The 14,355-nt window shown below is 48.6% G+C and overlaps 1 protein-coding gene across 3 annotated transcripts in view; it reads left to right on the forward strand.

Annotated features, from left to right (window-relative positions):
* pls3 (plastin 3 (T isoform)) overlaps nt 1-14,355 on the forward strand; it is a 30,120-nt gene that overhangs the window by 9,223 nt on the left and 6,542 nt on the right. Inside the window, exons 1-8 of one of the 3 annotated variants that reach the window (XM_049027337.1) lie at nt 3,601-3,752; nt 6,915-7,016; nt 8,574-8,737; nt 10,974-11,103; nt 11,352-11,484; nt 11,586-11,667; nt 11,761-11,926; nt 12,278-12,420. In XM_049027337.1, the coding sequence (XP_048883294.1) occupies nt 6,956-7,016; nt 8,574-8,737; nt 10,974-11,103; nt 11,352-11,484; nt 11,586-11,667; nt 11,761-11,926; nt 12,278-12,420 (879 nt within the window). In that variant the 5' untranslated portion in view covers nt 3,601-3,752; nt 6,915-6,955. Of the gene's footprint in view, nt 1-3,600; nt 3,753-3,775; nt 3,925-6,914; nt 7,017-8,573; nt 8,738-10,973; nt 11,104-11,351; nt 11,485-11,585; nt 11,668-11,760; nt 11,927-12,277; nt 12,421-14,355 lie in introns of those variants that run through there. The other 2 variants (XM_049027340.1, XM_049027339.1) reach the window with 2 other exon arrangements.

Below are 14,355 nucleotides of genomic sequence, written 5' to 3' on the forward strand. Positions count from 1 at the left end.
GACTGGTTTTTGGCTTTGCCGCTTAATCTCTCCCAGCACGTCATCCACGATGAGATGTCTGGGGTCTGCAGCTCAGATAAACCTGACCTTGTGTGGGGAGCCGATGCATTTTTTTCTATCTCAAGCAGCAAGGACAGCCTCTGTCTTGGTCTGCTTTTTGTAAAAACCTTAGTGAAGACTTTGTAAGATGATCTTTTGAACTAGCGTAAGTGGTCTTGTCCACCCATTCTATTTTGTGTTTGTATCTTCTTAATTGACGCAGTTATTTTCCATACATATTATTTATACTACATTGTTCTGTTCGTTTCCATATTTACCATAGTAACATTGTCAGGTTCTTCACAACGACATCTTCCCCTGTTTACATGTTGGAATCCCTCAAAGCCAAGGCTACCACCTTTTAAATGTATGCTTTTTGGCAGAATGATATTTTGATGCCATCTATACTGTTTGAGTACCGGATTTTACTTTTGCAGGTATTATGGTATGTTGGTTACTTAATCATCTAAGCTTAGTCTCTCTATCTGGAATGGGCCTGAAGGCACAGTAGTAATTTATGAGAATGGTATGTTTTTTATCCCTGGGAAGAGCTATGGAATGCCGTTTCCTGTATTTCCATACTAATGACTGAAAACACGGCTTGGCACTTAGGAAGCTTTTCTCCGATTCTGCATGTGGCTGGAAAAGGACTAGATTAAATTTGCAAATGGAAACCAGCACATGATTCTAAGTGTTACATTCTAAGGTGGTAGGTGGTGAAACCTCTTCGGATGAGTGGCAGGAACTAGAAAGCTATTTTGACTTTGATCGCTGGAGATTGTGCCGATTGTGTCCAATGGTGGCTGCTTTTAGATGTTTTCCATGTTTTGTCCACACGTTGATGAAGAGAGCTCCCTCCTGACTCTAGTGCAGTATTTGCTTGTTCATCCATCTGGAAAAAATAACACTGGATGGGAGAAAGCCTAGACGAATGAGCAAAAGCAGGATCACTTCATGCAGGAATGCGTTGGGTGTCCGTTGTAGATGACTCAAATGGATGGTTCTCTTGAAGAGGATTGTCGTCCTCTCTTTGGCTTTGGGTTATTTTTGAGCATGATCTGTTCCGTTGGGCACGATACCCTGTGCTGCCAAGCAGTAATTTGCTTCTCTGACTTCCTGACACGCCTAACTGACTGGGTGTGAAGGAGCTCCACCTTTGTCATACAAATGAAGGCAGACCGAGCTTTGGATATAAAGCCCATCATTAAATGCACTGAAGCAGATGGTTACTTGGAGCAATTTAGACTGGGGCCCTTTGAATCTCAGGTGCATAAGGCTTCCTGTGCATGGCCTTTGTGTCTACATGCTCTATTCCTGTGCACATTCTTTGAGTTCCTGTACCAAACGTCAAGGTGGAACATGTCTTGGAATCCCTCCAGTGTGTAGTGTTGTAACATGAGTAGGTGTCTGAATGAAATACCCTGTGTACATGTTAACAGGTGCTCTCCTTTCATCTTCATTTGCTATATTGATTTCCATACAATGCCGGACATTGACTTGTGTAATATTGTTTAGTATTGTGCTTAAAGTGCTAAATGTTTGTGCAAAGGCCTTTTATGTTGAGTGCAGGATATCAGTTAGAATTTAGTGGTGGTCTATGTGATTTGTCTATTGCAGATGGCTCTATGAGCTCCTAGGAGTTTTGCTCACAGAATATTTTTCTGAGGGCAGAAGGAACAATGATTGGTTCTGAGAGATAATCAATCAGATTGTAGAGGAGGCAGAATCAGCTAATCAGACGCCTTGGTCCTACTTCCTCTAGTTGCTTGGACTCTCCTCCTCTACAATCTGATTGGTTATCTCTCTGAACTAATGATTGTTCCTTCTGCCCTCAGAATATTTTTGCGTAAGTAAAACTCCCACGAGCACTCTGACGTTGACTCTGTGATGTAGGCCATATGAGGCAGGCTGTCTAAGTGAACACCATAGTTAACCCAAGGTTTTCTTTAAAGCCTGGGATAGCCCGCAGCCCCGGCTATGAGGATTGCTGAGATTAATGGTGCAAGGCCTTGAAATTGTTCCTTTGGGGTTTGCGCAGGTCCAGTTGCAGCAGAATGCCGATCAAGGCTCGCGCAGATGTGCAGGCTGGTAAATGTCATGGGGCACCAGTCGCATCCCGGACATTAGCCTGTTGTTTTTGTCGCAGGATGTGAATCCACTGTGCACTTTGGGGCTGGATATAGTTAGGCTCCATGGCTGTAGCAGGGACTTTGTCTGTGCCATGGGAGACAGGCTCCACCCCTTTTTGGGATGGAAGTTTCCTTTTTGGAGTCTACGACAGGCCTAGCACTTGTTTGTTGTTCGGGTCTTATTGTTCAGCTTGGATTTAGCGTAACAGTGTTTCAAGGCTTCAGGTTTCCCCATCTGTGAACTTCTTGCGTCTCGGTCTCTGTGTACTTTGAACGGAGCATGTCCACTTTGGATGGCATGTTGGCGTTTCATGCAGAAGCATGGGAAAGGTCTCCTTGTGGTAGATCTCGCACATCGATGATTTGGTAGTTATGGGATGGCAAGACCACGGCAGGTGGAGGAAGGTGACTGCAAGGCTGACAGTGTGTGTTTGCCTCAAGGGACCAGCCAACTCGGGCCTGCACTTATAGGTTAGTGTAGCTTGTACCCTTGCCCCTTGAGGGGAGTGCAAAGCACAGGATATGAATCACTCTCTTCCAGAGCTCCGAGGTGGTCTATAGACACCATGTATTTTTTTTTTTTAACAAGTAGGGTTAAATAACTAGCTTTCCAGAAGCCATTGCAGAAAAAGGGTAGGTTGATATCTCCTGGGAAAAAGAAAGGAATGCTGAGTCAAACAGGAGAGAAGTGGCCAGCAGCCTCCACAGCTGTGCATGTGCAAAATAAAGCCATGATCTAGACCATGGAAACAAATGCACCTTTGGTTTAAGCTTGATTTGTTGGAACAAGCATTTCTAGCTGTCGGGGCTGATCTGTGTTGGGCTGTGAGTGAGGACATCAAGGTCGCACGGCAAGAACCAAGATATGGGCAGAGACTGCATCACTGAGACACTGAGCTGGAGTAAGTTTAAGGGTAAAGAAAAATCACCAATGGGGAAAAAAATCCTTCTTTTAAATTCCCCCCCCCATCCTGAGGAAACAGGATATTGTCCAAGACTGCCACCGTAATGACTATCACAGCAACAAAATACAGCCCAAAGGGGGATGTGGGGATTGGAAGTGGTTCAGGTGAATGCAGAGCCGAGTGTCTCATCCGTGGGTGCATCAGTGGACCAGCACAGACCCAGTGAGAGAAGCTGGCAGCTGAAATGCACTGGTCCAGACTGAGGGGGCGAGACAACTGTGGGCCGTCTGTAAGGGGGGGATGGCGGGTGTTTGGGGTAGGAGCTGGGCCTGGTGCGTTAATTTCTGCTCCCTCCTTCCAAGTGTTTGTGTGTGGATGGAGAAACTGTGCGGGTTGACATGGGGGCACTTTTAAAATGGGTCCGCGTTCCAAGTCTGCCTGGAAGTGAAGGGGAACATTGAAAACAAGCCCCACCCTCACCTCATTGCGCGCACACACACACACACACACACACACACAGGAGGCAGGGCCTGTTCCCTGGCAGGAAGTGTTATGACTTGCTGCCCAAAGCCTTTGTGCACCAGACAGGAATGCTGGTGTTCCAGATTCCCTCCACGCCCTTCGGAGCTGACACGGGCTTCTTTGCTCACCACCGTCTGAGGAACCTCCAGCTCTGCAGGTCCGGGGGCCACTGGGGGTGGTCGTGGCATGTGGAGGGGGCATTTAGTGGGGATACGACACGCTGTTCTTTTGCGGTTTTAAACTGGAGCTCTGAGGCAGACATCGGGGACCCGACGTGTGGAAGTTGTTCTCTCCTCGTTCGTTCTGCTCCGCGATAACAATCCATCTGCGTGAGTCCAGGGGCGGGGGCTGCATGCTTCTTTGTTGTCCGTTTGCGTGATCACTCCTAAAGGATGAAGGAAGAGTGGGTTTTGTTGTGTTTGTTCAGCGTTGCTGTTTGTTTTTATGAGTTTCAGTCAGTTGTCTAGAAATTGCCAGGATTTGTGTGATTTTGTTGGGCTTCTCTGTCATGATCTCTGTGATCCCAGGATTTGTGTTACAGGGTGACCCCTAGCATTCTGGGTGGAGTTGGGTTAAATGAGACAACTTTCGTTTTGTATTTTAATTGGTTCCATTCGTTTGTTTTTGTTTTGTGATTGCCACTTTCTCCTTGCCTCTGGCCTGGCTTCTCTTGTTGCGAGGCCTGCTGTGAGGATAACCACTAGCTGGGGGGGGGGTTGTTCATCACAAAGCCAGGCTGTTTATAAATGGAACCGAAACTTAGCTTGCCTGACCTTTTGACAATTTTTGAGTGTTTCTTTTTTTGGTAAATCTTGACACTCATTCTAGCGGCTATAGTCGTCTTGGCCTGGCAGTAGCACACGTGTTCCTTGGAAGGTGATGTGTACTTTTTCGGATGGCACGTAGCTTCACTGGGACATGTGGGAAGGCTTTTCAGGAAGGGACGTGGCAGTTGGACATCTTCTCATCCAGGGACTGCTTCTGCTAGAATATTCTCTGCTCGCCCCGTGTGGCCTGTGTGATGTAGGAGTGACAGTGGCTGAGGACAGTCCAGGTCTGGGAGACTGTGGGGAAACAGACTAGTATCCTGACAGGGAAGTGGGTCACTTTGAAGCCACATTGCTGTGTGTCACAGGAGAAGGATGGCAAAATAATCCCATGCCTCTGCTGTCTCAGACATTCATTATTTACTGCTGCCACCATTGCAGGAAGCTTCCCTGTGAGGAGGCTAGCATGCTGAAATACTGCAGGCTGCACACCTCGGAGTAGCTGTCTCAAAGCCTCCTGCTTCGCATTATCCGCTGGGACCTGTTTCCTGGTCCGTCTTTCCTGAGGAGACGCTGGCTCTTTTCTGGGGCTTTGATTCATTCGATTCCTGGTATTTTCACACAGAATGCAGATGGGCCTGCGCCTCGCCCAGGCCTCATATTGCACATGGACAGGAGAGAGTGAGATGTTTGTTTTGATTTCAGCCCATGTGTTTGTCATTCATGACGCCTTAAAGAGAAATGCCTTGGCCATTAAACAGTTTATTATCAAATCACCGTCTTACTGCATGCATAACTGGTAACCTTACACTGGCTAAGATATTTGAGTTTTAATTTGGTCTCGTAACAATCAGAGTTCATCTTGACTTGTCACGAAAGTATGAAGGGCGGAATACGTAATGGGCTTTCTAGCTTACCGAGGTTTATTGAAGCTTGCTTCCGAGTTTTGGGTGCTATAAATCATAGCTCACTTTCAAAAAGAGTGTATCGTCATGGTAATTTATGCTGCATGCCTAACCTGCTCCGAACAGGTTTAAGTGCAGACTTTTGGATTAAATAAAGGCGCAGGTCTCGCCTTTTCACCAAAAAAATGCCGCTATAAAAGAGCTGCATTTTGACTAAATAGTTGGGATGGGCGATACCACTGATTTTCTTTTAATTCCGAATCAGATGATTTCTTTTTATCCCGATACCGATTCTCTGTGCCGGCCCTTTTGCAGCCCCTTGTCAGGGGCAGATTAAATTTGCCGGGGGCAGGGCTGGGATGCTGACAATGAACTCTGCCAAGCAGACCAGGTATTACCTACCTATTACCTATCAAAGGGTGGCTTTTAGTTTGAATCATTAGTTTACAATGCTGATACCGCCCCTTTACTGTGAACGTGCACAGACAAACTCCCGAGTTAACGAAGTTAATAACCACTGTCGGAGTACCAATTCACACTGATTCTTGCAGTCATGATCTGTTTACCCAGCTCTTGTCAAAATATGTAAAACTCGTAGCCATACTCCTCTGTTTAGAGAGAAGACGCTGCTTAGGAATGAGAAAAATCCATTTAGCCTCGATTAGTTATGTCTGTTTATCTGTGTTATTAGCATATATTTTAAAAAGCCATTAAGAAGTACTCGCGTTTTTCTTTCCATTGTGGCTGATAACCACGATCGTAGTTTTCGCAGATGGACACCCTGGTTCTGATGGCAGGTTTGAGAGACGGTGCACGTGAACACAAACGTGAAAACGGGGGAGTGTATTGAACAAGGAACAGGAACCCGAGCTGCCTCTGTGGCATGGCCATGGAGGTACGCAGTGCACCACTGCATAAAGGAGGGCGCAGTTTAAGGAATGTCTCTCTAGGTTGTGCCGCTGTGTTTAGAATGTGGCTTTTTTAAAGCCTTTTCATGGAAGAAACGGGCGTTTTAGTTCGGCCCGCGAGCTTCACCCTTGCGTTTATTGGCTGGGGCGGGGGGCTGATTCAGAGGCCCTGGAATTGCCTGTGTGCTTCCGTCGGGAGACAAGGAATTTCAAGCAAGGCCCGGGCTGCGGCCTGAGCGCAGAAGGTTACCCATGTTTTTGGAGCAAGATTAAAGATCGATAAACAGTGTTGGTGTTCCCATAGAAAGGGCATGAGTAGTAATACCTTTGTTGTATTAAAATAAAGCTAAAATAAACCTTAATTACCAGAGGAAAATATAAAGAGGAACCTTAACTTAAAATATGGGGGGGAGCCCACTCTGATCCTGCTGGCAGCTGTTTCCTGCTGGGGTTAGCAGACCTTGTCTGTATGAGCTCAGCGCGTTCATTATGCATGCGGCATGTGGAGTGAAGCCCGGGGTGGAGGGGCACTGTCGTTTACCAGGAAGACGTCAGCATAATTTCTGTGCCGTTTTTCTGGCATTTAACTATTGGGGGGGCTCTGAATGCGGGGGGCCGACGGCAGCCAGCCTAAGGGGGCGGGATAAAACCAGACGTAGCCTTAGACTCGTTCCTTACTAAACCATGCCCCCCCTGCCCACCCCTCCTGGCTGGTAACTGAGGCTGGTTCTCTCCACAGGACCAGTGACGCGCTCGCAGCTGCAGGTTGTCTTCAGCGACATGGCCGGAAAGATCGCGAAAGATGAGATGGAGGAACTCCGTGAGGCCTTCGGGAAAGTGGGTGAGTTGGGCCGCCTGCGGGGAATGGGAACTTTGGTGCCGTCTGGTATCCCCCCCCCCCCCCACCTCACGATTGTGTGTCTCAATCCACACCAAACTGACTAGGTACATTCAAGTCAGCTACCCAGATGCATTGGGATGGCCACGCATGCTCGGCATGCTGGGTAATGAGATGACGCGGCAGCCTGAGGCTTATCGGCCCTGCCGTTACAATGTGCTTAACTGGAGTATCTAGCTATGTAAATGATTAAAATGGTGCTTTGGGTTAAAGCACCAGCAAGAGGATGATGGTGATGATGACAATGATGATAATAATAATAATAATAATAATAATAATAATAGGAGCATATGAAAAACTCCCGCAGACTTGGCAGACACTCTACAGCCACATCATTAATAATATAACCTGCCCACCCCCATGTCTCATGTCATCCAGCAGCTTCCATCCCAGCATGCATTGATGCTGATGTATGCCATTTATCTAATTAAATCTCTCCCTGTCTGCCTGTGCTCTCATCAAAGAAATGACCCACATGTTGTGATGGGAACAGCACTGTCTCTGCAGGCATTGGCTTTGCACATCATTGGGAAGCATGAGCTACGATCACACAATGCTTAACAATCTGACTGACCCCAGGTTTGGTGAATGTGATTGGTTGTCATTGTTGACACACTCCCGAACAGTACACAACCACAAAATGTGTCCTGTGTAATCCGGTGCCCGGGGAGCAGTACCTCGCTCAGGATACCTTAGTGGTACTTTGCTGGTGAAGGATTCGAACCCACAGTCTTTCGTTTCAGTGCACTTCCCTAACCATTAGGCCACCACCACCAGAGGTTAGAGTTAAGGTCAAGCTTTGCCATTGTTCTGAGTGCGGGTGCAGAGCAAATTGAATGCAGTTAGCATCAAATCCTTGTGCAAATATACACACACACAGACACACACAAGTTGGTCTAAATGGGGGCCGTCCATTCATTTCTATGGGAAAAACCCTAATCCCAATCACGACACCTTAACCATTACCCAGCCCTAACCTTAACCATAAGTAACCAACCAAAATACAAGACTTTTGGCACTTTTTTACTTTTTTGATAGCATTCACAGATTTTTATAAAACTGAGGTTTTCCAAATGGGGACCTGAAGTAGTGTCCCCAAAAGTAAGGAAGTTTCAGGTTTTACTGCACTTTGGGGGCATTTTGGTCCTCAAATGTGATCTATGCAAACCCACCGACACACACACACACACACAATAAGTTTGTGGTTCTGTGCGAAATATGCAAGGTAGATTGTAGCATAAGCCACAGACGGGAAGTACAGAGAGAATGACTGTACTAGGAACTATGACGAGATGTAATGATACATGTGCAAACTAGAGATGTACATTGCACGAAATGAACATTCACGACAGAATGAAGATTGACCCATTGTGTCAAGGAAGGTAGATTTTCCCCCTGGCCCCTCACCACTACCACCGGTAGCTGCTAACAGTGTTGAGGCTCACTCTCTGGTGACTTGGGATGGGTTGTTACCAGTGTCACGTCTGCCTTCCTCCTCAGACCTGAATGGCGATGGCTTCGTCTCTGACTATGAGCTCCACGACCTGTTCAGAGAGGCCAACCTGCCCCTGCCAGGGTACAAAGTGAGAGAGATCATCGAGAAGCTGATGATCGAGGCGGACCGCGACAAAGACAACAAGATCAGCTTCGAAGAGTTCGTCTCCGTAAGTAATTCCCTTCCCTGGAGTCCCTCGCCTGCCTTCCTGCCTCGCGTGGCTATAAATGCTCAAGAAGTACATTCAGGCAAAGATATCAGCGTGTTGTGCTATCGATTCCTGCTGATGGTAGTTAGTCTTTGGCGTCAGAGCTGACTTTACGCGTACTCAGACAGAGGGGCAGACACATTGGCTTCCCCGAGGAAATTAGGTCAGCATTGAGGCCTGGCTGGAGTGCGCTTTTACCCTCGCGGATGATGGAGGCGGAATGTCAAGGCTCTGGTGGGGAGGTCATGCCTTGTCTGACACTCTTCCCATAAGCACCTCCTTTTCTGCTTCTTCTGTCAAGTTCGGCCGGTATGGAACAGGCCAGTACATACTGGATTGTCCACCCTACGCTTCGTCTCCTCTACCTTGTGTTATGTTATTATGTGTGGATACCTGCAGCCAGCTTGCAGGAGTTTGGGTGTAGAAAAGGCATCGTGACCTTTGCTAGGTGGCTGGCTTTGACGGATGTTTCTGATGGTCCTGTCGCCGGCTGAGCTGGGCGGCACCTTGCCTTATAAGGTCGCATGGGGGGCGTCATCATGAGGGAGAGCAAATGAATGCCGCATGCAAATGGGCCCCGTTTTGTCAGCTGGTGTGTCAGTAGCTGTATTGTAAACAAAGTTGACTACACCTGTGTGGGCGAGAGAGGAGTTTGTGGGAGACTCGCCATGTGTGATGGGGTGGGCGTGGCCACAACATGCACAGTGGGGGTGTCCTGATTATTGGGACCGCGAAATGCTGCATTGAGACTCAAGTGCAATTTTGGTATCAACAATTGGCAGGTGTGACTGTGTCATATTGCCATATTGTGTTTCTTGGCTGTACAATACAGACGTTCTCTGTTAGCATTAGCATATTTCTTTCTACGATCCCTTGACTGGTAGCAAATATTTTTCACTCGGAGTTCCGTGTACATCCCTCCCACAGAAACCTTCAATGGGCTGTGAATCCACCGTAAAAATATCTTGCGTTTAGGATTTGAGGGAAGGGTTTGTGGTGTTCCCTGTCACCGTGGTGACGGGGGCAGCCGTGTTTTGCGTCTTACTATTTTTGCAGATGACCCAGTTTTGCCCGTGAGTCGGCTCATTTTTGCGCTGCATCCTGCTCGAGCCACTCGGCGCGTGACGGCTTAGAGGCGACGCGGCTCTTCTACGGCACGTGGCTTCCGAGTTTAAGGTGTGACGTTCCCAGCAATCCCACCCAGAGGCTAAACCCACACGGCCGTCATTCAGGCAAAACCGGAACATTCCCTTTGGCCGGCCGTATGCGTTAAAATAAATAAATAAATAATTCACAATATAACAGGCTCCTTCACTTTTGCAATGTTGGGTGCATTCCGGGACATTTTGTATTGTGTGTGTGTGTGAGCCTTTGTGGGGTTAAGGTGTGCCTTGTATTTTAAAAAATCGTTAACTCCTTTTAAATGGGTATATTTCTTAATCACCAGTATAACCGGTGCGAACGTTTTCACTGGGCTGTTGAAAGTAAAACACCGTTTAACAGCTATTTCCTCCATATAATGTAAGGAAGCTTCTAATGCAAATTTTACTGCTTGTTTGAGATTAATGGTGTGGCTGCTGGGTTCTTAGCCAATCCTCACAGACTAGTGTACACCCGCGGTGGTGTTATGGTCCTGACTCCCCTTACCGCCCTGGACCTGCTTTTGCAGTTGGGCATCAGAAGGTTGAAGAATACAATGCTGTCTGGTAATTAAATAATGCATAGAAGTTAAGCGTTACTGACTTCTGACACGACGTGGTACCAGGAGAAGAGGACGATGTATGGAGTGACATGCACACCATGTGTGATGAGTACTTGCACAGACAACAGTGACATTGCTACATCAGAATATGTAAATTTCAACCCAGTCCGCTTGGTTCATGTCAACCATAAAATCGAGAGAACTGAATACCTGGTGCAGGAGCGTTGGGAGCTGGGAGGGAGCAAAAATGTGGACTGTCTGCAGGTCCCTGAGAACTGGCTTGAGAAACACTGATCTAGACGATAACAGAGAACCTCTCTGAGGTTCACGAGCACGAATGGGCATGAAGGGAAGTAGTGAACAGGAGGCCCAGTGTGAGTCTCGCATCTCCTGGATCCACGTGGCTTCAGCATTGCCCATGGTGTGATCATCGGGAGGTATGGGTAGTCCCTGGAGATGTTCTGACCTGCCCTCTACCCTGTGTCCCTGCTACAGATCTTTCATGAGCTGAAGAGCAGTGACATTGCCAAGAGCTTCAGGAAGGCCATCAACAGGAAGGAGGGCATCTTGGCCATCGGGGGCACCTCGGAACTGTCCAGCGAAGGCACACAGCACTCTTTCTCTGGTGAGTCTTCCTGCCTTGGGGTCCATGGCTGGACCGCAGCCATTTGACTGCTGAATTAGGTTTTAATTTTCCAGTGAGGGGCTCTCTGGATCTCATGAGTGCTTATCGGAGTTGGTTTATTTGGCCAAATTTAAAATGTTAAATTACAAAACAAACAATAAAACAAATCTCTTAATCTCTTAATGAGATGGGACAATATGCACGCTTTCCCTGCAGAACATTCAAGAATTTTTTTTTGTTCTTTTCAGAAGAAGAAAGGTTCGCCTTCGTGAACTGGATCAACTCGGCCCTGGAGAAAGACCCAGACTGCAAGCACGTTCTGCCCATGAACCCCAATAACAACTCGCTCTTCAAGGCCGTGGGTGATGGCATCGTCCTTTGGTGAGTACCCGTCCCCTCCTTTATTTGTTTTTTTATTTTTCAAGAGGTTCTATCAAGCCCGTGATTTCGATGCCAATCTGCCCTCCCCATTTCACGTCCAGCAAGATGATCAACCTGTCGGTGCCCGACACAATCGACGAGAGGACCATCAACAAAAAGAAGTTGACGCCGTTCACGACACAGGTACGGTCCCCCGCGGGCTTCTTGGAGTGGCCATATCACACGGCGTGGGGGCGTTCTGAAGCTGACTGACCCTGTGACACGTCCCACCCGCAGGAGAACCTCAACCTGGCCTTGAACTCTGCCTCCGCCATTGGCTGCCATGTGGTGAACATTGGAGCGCTCGATCTGCGGGAGGGCAAGCCACACCTGGTGCTGGGCCTGCTCTGGCAGATCATCAAGATCGGCCTGTTCGCCGATATCGAGCTCAGCCGAAACGAAGGTATGGCGTGGGGGGCGTGGCCGGACTGACCTTCCACCCATCACCTGAGCTCCAGCTCAATACGCCTCTCTTCCTCGCCCTGAATTAGGCTCTACCCACCCCAAGTTGCTTAGCTAATGATTTATTAAAATCATTGATGGAGGGGCAGCAACTGCTCCGCTTTTGCGTAAGGCTTTTGGGCCACTTAAACATCGAGTTTGCTATCAATGGGGGGGGTGTCGAATTTGGTGACCAAGGTCCCCCGTCGTGCGAAGTAGAGTGCACACTGATCAGCGATGTTGAATTATGGCCGGATGTGGAAAGAATGGGGAGTCTGGGGTGGGTCTCTGACTCTTCCCCCCCCCCCCCCAGCACTGGTGGCCCTGCTGAAGGAAGGCGAAACGTTGGAGGACCTGATGAAGCTGTCCCCCGAGGAGCTGCTTCTCCGCTGGGCCAACTTCCACCTGGAGAATGCGGGCTGGAGCAAGATCAACAACTTCAGCTCTGATATTAAGGTGTGTGTGGGGGGGGGGGGGAGGTTACACCTGGTGTGCCAGTACGGGCGGCGGTCAGCCCAAATCGGTTCTCTGCCTCTTATGCCCGCCTCCTGTCAATCTTCGAAGCTTACACTAGTGGACGGGGAGGGGCTCCCAAATCACCGTGGCTTTTATTCTGTGGCCCCCGAGTATCGTTCTTTCCCTACGCTGTAATCCGCAGCTCCCCATCAGGCATCAGGCCCCGTTTCCCTCGCGCTCTGCCATTCATCTTGCGATGTGAGGCTTCTGGCTCAAAAGCTGCGACTGCAGCAAGGGAGTCTGGGAAATGTAGAGGAGCTGCGGGGTAACCGCTCAATGTACAGCTCTGAACAGACACAGAAATGTATAAGCACAACATGGTATAATACATTAAACAAAGCATGAGGAAATGTGTGTGAGTGTCTCTGTACACCAGGGGTGTCAGACTCCAGTCCTGCACATTTTTGGGTTTCCCCTCATTTAACATGTCTGATTCAACTCCTTATATTATCACACAGCTCTTAAGCTGAATCATTTGTGTTGTAACGGGGAAATGGCTGAGCTACGCAGGGCTCCGGCCCCCCAGGACCGGAGTTTGACGCCCCTGCTGGACACTGTTCACCCTCAGTTGTGCATCAGCGTCTGTTTGTCCTCTGAAGGCCCAGATTTATACGGCTCCTCTCAGAGCTTCCCTTCACGTCCCTCCCTGCATCTCACGTTAATTGAACTGCTTGGCCTGGCAGTATTTATATCCCCCCTGCCCCCCCCCCCCCACCTCTAACTTGAGTCACGGTACGGCCCCCATAAACGTTTAATGGAAGCTGCTGGCATGAAGTCAGGGAATAATCACATGAGTATGGATCCCTCTTCCTCTTTTTGTTCCTTTCCTCTTTTCCTCCTATTCTCTGGGGGGGGGGGGATTACAGTAGCAGTGGACTACCGCTTTTTTTGCATAATCATAATCAGCCCAAGAACACATGGCCGCCCCGCCCCTGTATCCCAGGGTGACATGGAACCATAACTGTGCTTCACGTTTCGCTTGTTTATTAATGGGTGATGTGGCGAGCTAATCATGAAAATGGGAGTGGAAATGATTCCGTCTCCGGGTGCCCAGTAGGGCCAGTTTGCCCTCCTGCCCTTCTGAGAGATCCCAGTGCCTTTTTTTCCCTTTTTTCAAACAAAAAAAAAGAAACGTTGACGTGCCACAGAAAGGGCATTGAGCAGCCAGAGAGGGCCAGGCTGGAATGGGAACGTTCTCCGCAGGGGGCTTTATACAAACAGCTGTCAGGGTTAGCATGAGCACTGGCCAATGCGAGTCCCCCCCCCCCCCAATATCCTCCCTCATGCTGCACTGGGATTCTGCACTGAAGCTGTGGTTGCCTTGATTTTTTTTTTTTGTTTTTTGTTTCCTCTCCTCTCTTGTTGTTTGTGGCTTAAAGGGCTTTTCTGAAAAGTTGACAATGGTTTTCTGAAAGTTAGATCCATAACAGCCACTCTGCTGGGACTATGTATTCTCTGTGTGTGTATATATTTCTTTAGGGTGGGGAACATAATGGCGCAATTAATCCACTCCTAAGAATATCCTGGGCTCCTAAATCCCATTTCAGCAAGTCTTACTTAAATTCTTACAGCTGGTTAAGATGATGATTGATTGTGTGTATGAGGGGTCACAGAGACCCCGTCGCTGCAGATGGGGAATGAGGGTGTCTGCTCTGCCCGGGCTGTCTGGCGTCACCAGGTCTCGTCTGGGCCTACAATCTATCTGGCCCGCCGCATGTGGGGGGGTCCGGCGCATGTAGGGGGGGCCAGCCGCGTGTCGGGACCACATGTGGGGCTGTATCTCACTGTCCTGATATGTCTGTCTTTCTTTGTGCTCCAGCTGTCCGACTTCTCTAACTCAGTGAAGGTATTCCCCCCCCCCCCCCCCCCCACAAG

This window comes from Brienomyrus brachyistius, chromosome 10 (assembly GCF_023856365.1).
Source record: "Brienomyrus brachyistius isolate T26 chromosome 10, BBRACH_0.4, whole genome shotgun sequence".
Classification (NCBI taxonomy): domain Eukaryota; kingdom Metazoa; phylum Chordata; class Actinopteri; order Osteoglossiformes; family Mormyridae; genus Brienomyrus; species Brienomyrus brachyistius.